The sequence below is a fragment of the Passer montanus genome, unplaced genomic scaffold (assembly GCF_014805655.1).
Source record: "Passer montanus isolate IOZ18808 unplaced genomic scaffold, ASM1480565v1 scaffold94, whole genome shotgun sequence".
Taxonomy (NCBI): domain Eukaryota; kingdom Metazoa; phylum Chordata; class Aves; order Passeriformes; family Passeridae; genus Passer; species Passer montanus.
Genome location: NW_024374812.1, coordinates 1,950,170 through 1,958,410, shown reverse-complemented (window position 1 = coordinate 1,958,410; position 8,241 = coordinate 1,950,170). Strand labels below are relative to the sequence as shown.

Below are 8,241 nucleotides of genomic sequence, written 5' to 3'. Positions count from 1 at the left end.
TTTTAACTTTTGTCTCTAAAGAAGTTTGAGTCTTATCTGCCCCCACCACTCCACGTCTCTGTACAAGGCTGTCCTCCCTGTTCACCAGTGGTGGTAACTTGTCTCCAAAGTGTTTGATTTCTTTACTAGGGAAAAAGAGTTGCCTTCTTAAGCTGCAGGGTAAACAAATCCAAAAATCAAAACCAACATCCCCAGCATGGGGAAGTTCAGTGGGAACTACTGTACTGGATCAGAGGGATAGTTCAGCTCTATCAGCCCATGTCTGCTGTGGATATCCCAGAGAAATGTGCAGAAACCAACAAAAACTGATCTTTAAGGTCTCTTTCAACCCAAACCATTCTATGAAAAGAGAGATCACTGTAACTCCTCAGTAACCTGCCTATGTATGAGTTTAATCTTGTCCAACCTCTTTACACAGATTTCATTTAGCTGAATATGTGTTCTCCAGACAGTCACACAAGCAGTTTTTATCTCAGACAACAACCTGTAGCAGGCAGCTCCCAGCCTGCCTCACAGGCCCATGGGATAATTTGGAAAGGATCGTGGGAGGTCTCCAGATCAACCTCCTGCTCAAGCAGCCTCAGCTTGGAGTCAGACCGGGTTGTTCCATGCTTTACCAGTTGGGCCCTGTAAACCTTCAGGAAGAGAAGTGCCACAAACTCCCATGGCACCAGTTCCAGCACTTCACCATACAAAATGGAGAAAAAAAATTTATTTCCGTTGATGACAATCTGGATTAAATGACCATGAAAGCAAAACTGTAATGAGGGTCCCTCTGGGCAGTGAGTAGCTGAGGTGGATTAATCTGTGTGCCAGAGGGCAGCAGAAAGCCTTAGCACTAATGCTGGTAGCATGAGTCCCCCACTAAACAATCTCTATAGTAACTACACCACAGAACATTGGTTGGTTTGCTTGGTCCCTTACTCTTGGATCAAGCTTCCCTACAATGAGGACTTGGATTATGAGCTGGAATGAAACAGCCCTCAAGCTTTAACCACCACACAAGAAATGTGTAGGTCCATGGTAAAGCCAACAAGAGCTCCCAAAATTTGCATCAGTGACATTTAAACTTCAGAGTAAAAGGTTTCTCTAAAGGAACAGAACCTCACATCTCTCTGTGCTACTATTTCTCTTCTGCAGACTAAAGAAATATCTAAAAAGCATAAGAACTTACTATGAAACCAGGCACAAGCTTGCACACAACTCCTGTCCTCTCCTCCTGCAGACAGCCTTGGGTGAACTTAACCTCACCTTCATTAGCTGCATCTCCTCCTACACCTGACACTAAACTGGAGGAAAAATAGCCTCCTCCCTCAGTGCCCTCCCAATCCATACATCTTCTGCTGCTTGGAAACTATTCTTGCCTCAGGCCATGCAAATCACAAGATTATCTGGGACTGCATTCCTCAAGTCTGACCAGGAAGAGGTGGTGATAGCTCAACCCCCATCATGGAAAAGCATCACAAATCCAAATCCCTCCCTCCCAGTTTAGAAATCTATCCCAGTTTTCCCTGGGAATGCCCTGGGTAATGCCAGTTGTTTGGTTCCAGAGTTAGTGGCCTAGCAAGATGAACATGAGCACTCCTCTAAGAAACACAACTTTCGATAATTTGCAGGCTCAGGAAAAGAAGCAACATTTGAGATCAGGTTTAGAAGGTCTCTTTCACCACCCAAGGGCCTGGAAACTTGCTTTTTAGATTTGGTTGAAAACTGAAGTGCTGCAGAAATTGATGGGTCAGCCACAGACAGCCTGGTCCCATGTCCTACCATGTGCTTGCTTTACCCTGCCTGGTGCCAAGAAGAGACAAGGAAGAAAAAGAAGCGTAGAAGAACATTAACAAAAAAAAGCCATTTTATTGAAAATGAAATTAAAACTTCAAATTAATATTACAATCATGAGAAAATGCCAAACAATTCAATTTACAGTTGCAACATACAATACAAATAGTCCCTTTGAAGTTGAAGTAAACTGATCCACAATCATCGTCTGTGGCATAAAGCAGAGTGTTTGTACAATATGTGCATGAAAAGCAAATCTTGGGTGACAGCATTTGAAAAAATAAAAAATTAAAGCTTGTATTTACACAAAATGCTACAAATATTTTGTTCCAGCGGAAATTCAAGATTGGTAAAGCATATTTAACAACAAAAAAAACTGGAATGTCACTCATATTACCTAAAGTTACTGTAAAAGTATGGTTTTGGCTGATATACTTAAAAGTACTGCATTAAAAAAAAAGCAAAGAGTTATCTGTAAACATGGAAGTAAACAAACATCTAAAAAAAGTTCTCAGAAAATGTTAAACTGAAATGCATTCTATTTAAAAACAACAAGAAATTCAGGGGGGCAGAGAATGGGACTTCTTTGAGCTCATGGCTGATCCAGGTTTAATTATTGCTTTTGCTCATGGCTTGCTGCTGCTGCAGCCCAGTGCAGGGCTGAGCCTTGCTTTGCTCAGGGTGAAAGTGCAAAAATTCTCCCCACTCCAGATGGTACCTGTGGAAACTGGTAAATCTTTGCTCAGGGGACTGCTGGCAACAAAGGTTCAATGCTAAGAAAGACGCAGCAGCTGGGCTTTTAAAGGAAACTATAAATGCCACATGAATGATGCTGTTGGATAAATAATTTGCTTTACTCTTCTGTCCTGACCCACTGCACCTGATCTGGTTACCCTTAGAAGGAGGGAGAGGAGGATTTAATCCTTTGTTTGGCAAAAGGGACATGGTGCCCATTGTGCTGCAAGTAAGTCTTTGGTAGGATAAGAAGCTGGAAGGTAAAAAAAAGGCAATTTTTTTCTTTAAATCTATGACCGGTGCCAAAGATTGCCACTGCCCGAAGCGAAGGGCTGTCGTACCTTTGAGGAAACTCCATTCTGCGATGCCAAGCACCTCACAAAAGCTCAGATAAATTGATAAGATTCACTACATAGCACCGGTTGGGTCTGAAAATTTGATTCAAGAGCATTTCCAAGTGAACTTGAAAGCATTTTCTGAAAGCTCTGATGAGCATCTCTGCCTCAGCCTGTATGACTCCCTCCATGACCAGCCTGATGTACTGGGACAGATTTTCCAAAGGCACCAGGAGGGTTCAGGGGCATGGGGATCTGCTGAAAGTCAAGGGGCTGGTGCTCCTCTGTCCACAGGTTCTTAGAAAATCCTTTCCTTCCTATCTCAAGCAGGCAGAGCCAGGTCAGACAAGGGCACTGATCTACTTGATCAGGCACACGTGCCTTGACTGGGCGGAGAAAACGTTTTCAACGTTTGCCCCTAAAGGTCCAGTTGAAAAACCGCGGGGACACAAACAGAGTCCTGTCGGTATTGGGCAAAACAAAAGTCTGGTCTGTGCTGGATTTATCCAGAAACAAAAACCAAGTGCTTGAATTTTACAACAAAGTCTTAAGGAAAAAAAGAAAAGAAAATCTGGGTTGCTGCCTGCAGCCACTCTTAACAACATTTCGACACAAAAGCACCCTAAAAATTACTTAATATGCATACAGTAAACCTTAAAAAGCCCTTCTCAGCAATAACAAATAATGTACAAATATAGTACCTTTTATTAAATAGGAAACAGCTTGCACTGGCAGTACATCTCTTTTTCTCTTGCTTATTAAACAAAAAACAAAACTGAAATGTGTAACCAGACACTGGTTTCTTAAGTGCTGCTGAGACTAACAAACGTTACTTTACAGTTACAAATAAATGGACAGTGGTATGCTTCAAGCTACCACAAACCAACAATAAATAGAATCAATTACAGCTTCCATCTTTGAAGGAAAACTAAGTATTAGAAGAAAAACAAAGTGTCTTACTTATACTTTAAGCATACTTGGTATACAACCTTTAGAAGGCAAAGAATTTATTAATTTATTATTTTTAAGAGCACGTCATCACGCAGACTGGAGGGCTGTACCATGCTAACGGCAGCTCGTTTAACAGCTTCGCTGCTAACGAGCAGTGAGGGTGGTGTCCGGCTCTGTGTGGCTGTGCCCAACGTTGATTCACTGCCAAACTTTGGAGGTAGCCAAAGATCACCCAAGGAGCAGCTTGGAGGAGGCTGCGGGCAGCGCTGACTGTGGCAGTGGAAGGAGGGAGCTTTGGCCAAGCCCACTGGCACGTGCTGAACATCCCTCTAAGCCAGGCTTAACACCTGCCCAGGGAGAGCGTGGGGAGGATGACTCAGATCCCACCACGTCCAGCCCATGCCATGTCACCTCCCTGCATGCCATGGCAGCCCTGGGCTGGGCAAAACTGGGGCTTCTCTGCGGGATAGTTTGGCCACAGTCAGGTTGGGGTTTGGGTGCAACCTGCTCTGCTTGTACCATCCCTGGGAGCCCCAGGGTGGCTTTCAAGGAGAGTTTGTGTCTTCTGTGTGGGCAGAGGTGAGTTTTGCTGCCCTTGTGCTCATCCCTCTAACAGGCAACAGCCACATCAGCTTCAGAGCCACCACAGCATCTGCACGGCTCCCGCATTTAATGCTAACGGGTGGTGACTCGCTACCAGGCAGTTTCTGTCTCAAGTTTGAAACCTTTTAATTTCCACCGAGTGGGCTGAAATTGCAAGGGGAGGGGAAAATGTTTCACCATTTCTCCCTTAATCCCACTTCTGAGATATTTAACAATTCATCATTTGCAAAATACGGGCTTTGAAACAGTTTTGATTTTTCTTTGGGAAAAAAAAAAACCCTGTCGAAATCCAAATTATGCTGTCAAAATAGACCATTTTAAATATGAATCTTTTCAAATTTTGAAGTTCTGAGAAAAAATCCTTGGAGAAGAAGAAATTAGGGGAAGGGTGGAAAATATTTCATCCTTCCTACCATTTTTCCAGTGTCTCCACAACTACTGATTAAAAGGCAAGACTGTGTTGAAGGCAACCAGACAGCTAATAAAAATATTTTAAACACAATATTTCCTTCATAAGTTATATAAAAAGATCCTACATCCAAAATCATTTGATGTGGATGCATTTAGGTTGGGTTTGTTGTTTTTAAGTCACATTGTAAACTGGTTCACACTGGAACTGCTTTTCAGAGTTGGGTAAAGGTCTGAGGTTTACACTATTGCAGAAATGTAATAAAAAAAAAAAAACTAAACAAAACAAAAAACACTTTTAGAGACCGAAGTCAATATATCATTACATTAAGAAACGTTTAAAGGGTCCAAATGTCATTAAATAATTATAAATATTCTTTTAAACTTAAATGATGATTCATGTTAGCAAACAACCTCAAATTTTACACATTTATAATTTAAAAAAAATAAAAAAAGAACATAGCCGAACACAAATACTATGTATACCATTTTGGCTCTAGAAATATATATTGCCATTCTCATATTTTGCATAAGTAATAACATTTTGTTTTTTTGTTTTTCAAGGTTTTGGTTATTATTTTTGGTTTTTTGGCTAATCGAAGGCAAAACGAACGGATACAAAAGCAAAAAGGAAACCCCGGGGTTGGCTCACCTAACTTGAAAACTCATTCTCTTTAAGTACCCAAAAACAAACCAAGAAAGCAATGAACACAGAAATTCCAACTGTTATCCGCAGCAAGGCTCGGACAGAGTTTTTTGGGACAGCTGTTTTCGTCTGAATGGATCATAGCAAAATGGAAGCAACTTGCTCTTTGCTTTCCTTTTTATGTGCACCAATACAAACCAGGTGAATTGCACTACAGGTGTGGAGAGGGTCCCATACGTTGTATGATTGCAACTGTATCTGGAGTTCATGGTTAGTTTTGGTTTTTTTTATTAAAATAAAAGGGAATGCAGCCTTTGCCTTGCATCACCATGTTTCTCCTGATAGCCGGGGAGTCCATTCTCTCCTTGTTGGCAAAAGTACTCACTAGTTATTACAAAACTCTAGGGGGAAAAAATAGAAGGAAAAAATTCAAGAAAAAAAAAAAAAAGGACAGGGTGATTTTGTGTGTGTGTGTGTAGAAAGTACATCTTAAATATAAAACAAGGTAAAATGCTTCCAAGAGGGGGAAAAAATAAAATATGTGCTTTGATTCACATAATCTGAAACATGGGTTGTGGTATGTTGGTAACTCTTGTGTTATTTATGGCCATTATCATCCCATCTACACAGTTGCACATATTGGTAAAATCTGGGTTTTTAAAAAAAAAAAAAAAAAAAGAAACAAAAAACAGGCACTTTGTAGTTAGTCGACCGTTTGGTGGTTTGGTGGATTTTTTTTTTTTTTTGGCTTCCAGAGGTCGGGCCGGCTACGGAAGAAATCTCAGTACGGCCTCCAAACGGACTCATCCATCCTGCCACTAGAATTCAAGACGGTTGGGGAGCTGCTGTGGCTGCCATCCGCCTCCACCCCGTCACTCTGGGTGGGCAAGTTAGGGTTTAGCAGTGTGCTGCCGTTGGACGTGGTGGTGCACGGCGGGAGCATCCTGGAGGGGGAGCGGTCCCCTCCCGGCACCATGGGGAACTGGTATGATCCTGACGAAGTGCCATAGTAGAGATATGGAGTGCTGCTGGTCTGGAAAGGTCCACTTTGGTTTTGGGAAGAGCCGGGGTAGGGTGGTGGTAGGTAGGTGTGGTAGTGAGTGGTTGCGGACATACCCAGTGACATGCCTGAGGTGACTGGCGGTGTATAGGTAAAGGTGGCTGGATAGTGCATTCGTGGGTTGGAGAAGCGGCTCTCAGTGAGGGATGAAATGCTTGTGAACTGCCTGGGATCTGAAAATGGGCCCAGCTCTGAAGCACCTAAAAAATTATAACAAAAGACGGGGGAAAACAATTCTGTAAATACCATTTTTTGTATCACGTGATGATAGAATTTTATTTTTCTAAGATAACCCACTTCTTTTGGCCCCCAAGAGAACAGCAGATCATATCAAGCAACACATTGCAAGGAACAGAGTCATACATCTGTCTTCTAGAAGCGCTGGGCCAAACTCATCCCTGGTCTAACTCCACTGATGCCAATGGAGGGAGCAGCATTGCCAACCTGAAGTGCTCAAAGGTCATGGGTCAGGTTGGAGTAAAAAAAAAATCTCAAAAATCAAGAAATTGAAAAATAGACAAAAAAGAAAGGGGACAAAAATTTTCAAAAATCTAGAGATTAAAAAAAGAGCCAAAAAAGAAAGGTGGACTTGGAGTTGATTTGCCTTTTGGTTTCAGAGTTTTGAGGGTCATATGTCTCTGTTTTTTTGCTCGAGCCTCTTGAAAAACTCAGGTCTGGTTGCACACAAAAGCTGAGATTCCCACCTCAGCACAGGCTGTCAGGAGCTGGGGTTTCCAGAAAAGCAGAAATCACTTTGTAACTTGTAGTAAAGCTACAAGAGCTGGCAAAACCAAGTTAACTGCACCACTGACACCAGGAGAGTTACACTGGGGGTGACTAAGACCCACTTCTTGCCTTAAATCAATTTATTTAGGTGAGAATCCGCTCAGCTGCTTCCTTTGGCTAAAAAACAGTTTGCTTCATCCGGAGGATGGACAAGGCCATTAAGCTGATAGAAAAAAATGCAGATTTTACTCTTCAGAGAAGTTGATGGAAAATTACAAGCCCAACACTCTTTTTGCCATTGAAAAAAAATTTGTTTTCGTATGTAGTCTCTGCAGTCTGGTTGAAAAAAAAAAAAGACCACACAGTTTATGACTACTGTGAACGTCTGGATGGTAACGCTGTGAATTGGAGTCTAACGCAAAACAGGGATGGGTAAACTCATTTTGCCTAATTTCTAATCCCACATCAAACACCCAAAACTTTGGAGCAGAACTGGAAAGCAAACGTTAGCTTGGTGATGTGCTTAGGAGATTGTGGGATGGACAGGAGAAGAAGACAAAGATGGTGAAAGCTTGTACTGAGAGCCAGAAGAGTGGAAAACAAAGAGGGTGTGGGAAAAGGACAGGGGTATAGAGGGAAAGCCTAATGAGGAAGTACAGAGCAGGAGGAGGCAAATGCAGTGGGCCAGTATGCAGCAGACACATATATTTATAGAGAGCTGAAAGAGCAGGGTGTAAATAAAGGGGGAAAATTATGAAATCAAATGGACCCTCCCTGCACTTCCTGCTGATACTACTACAGCTTTACAGCCCTCCAGATACAAGGGTTCACTCACCTCTTTGTCAATCTACCGAACCTGACTTAACTAAAAGGAAAATATGGCATCTTCTACATGCCACTGAAATGCTCTGTGTAGCCTCAGTTTAAGATGAAACAATGATTTTCCTTGCAGACAGGCTTCAGATCTGCCCTGATGACACTGCTTTATAAAAGAAAGA

General features: G+C 42.1%; 1 protein-coding gene across 3 annotated transcripts in view; it reads right to left on the bottom strand.

The window, feature by feature from the left end:
- Positions 1 to 5,951: 5,951 nt before the first annotated feature.
- The window catches only part of RUNX2 (RUNX family transcription factor 2), an 89,926-nt gene continuing 87,636 nt past the window's right edge, over positions 5,952 to 8,241 (bottom strand). For all 3 annotated transcript variants that reach the window (XM_039696030.1, XM_039696031.1, XM_039696032.1), the window contains one exon: positions 5,952 to 6,717. In XM_039696030.1, the coding sequence (XP_039551964.1) occupies positions 6,239 to 6,717 (479 nt within the window). In that variant the 3' untranslated portion in view covers positions 5,952 to 6,238. The remainder of the gene's footprint in view (positions 6,718 to 8,241) is intronic.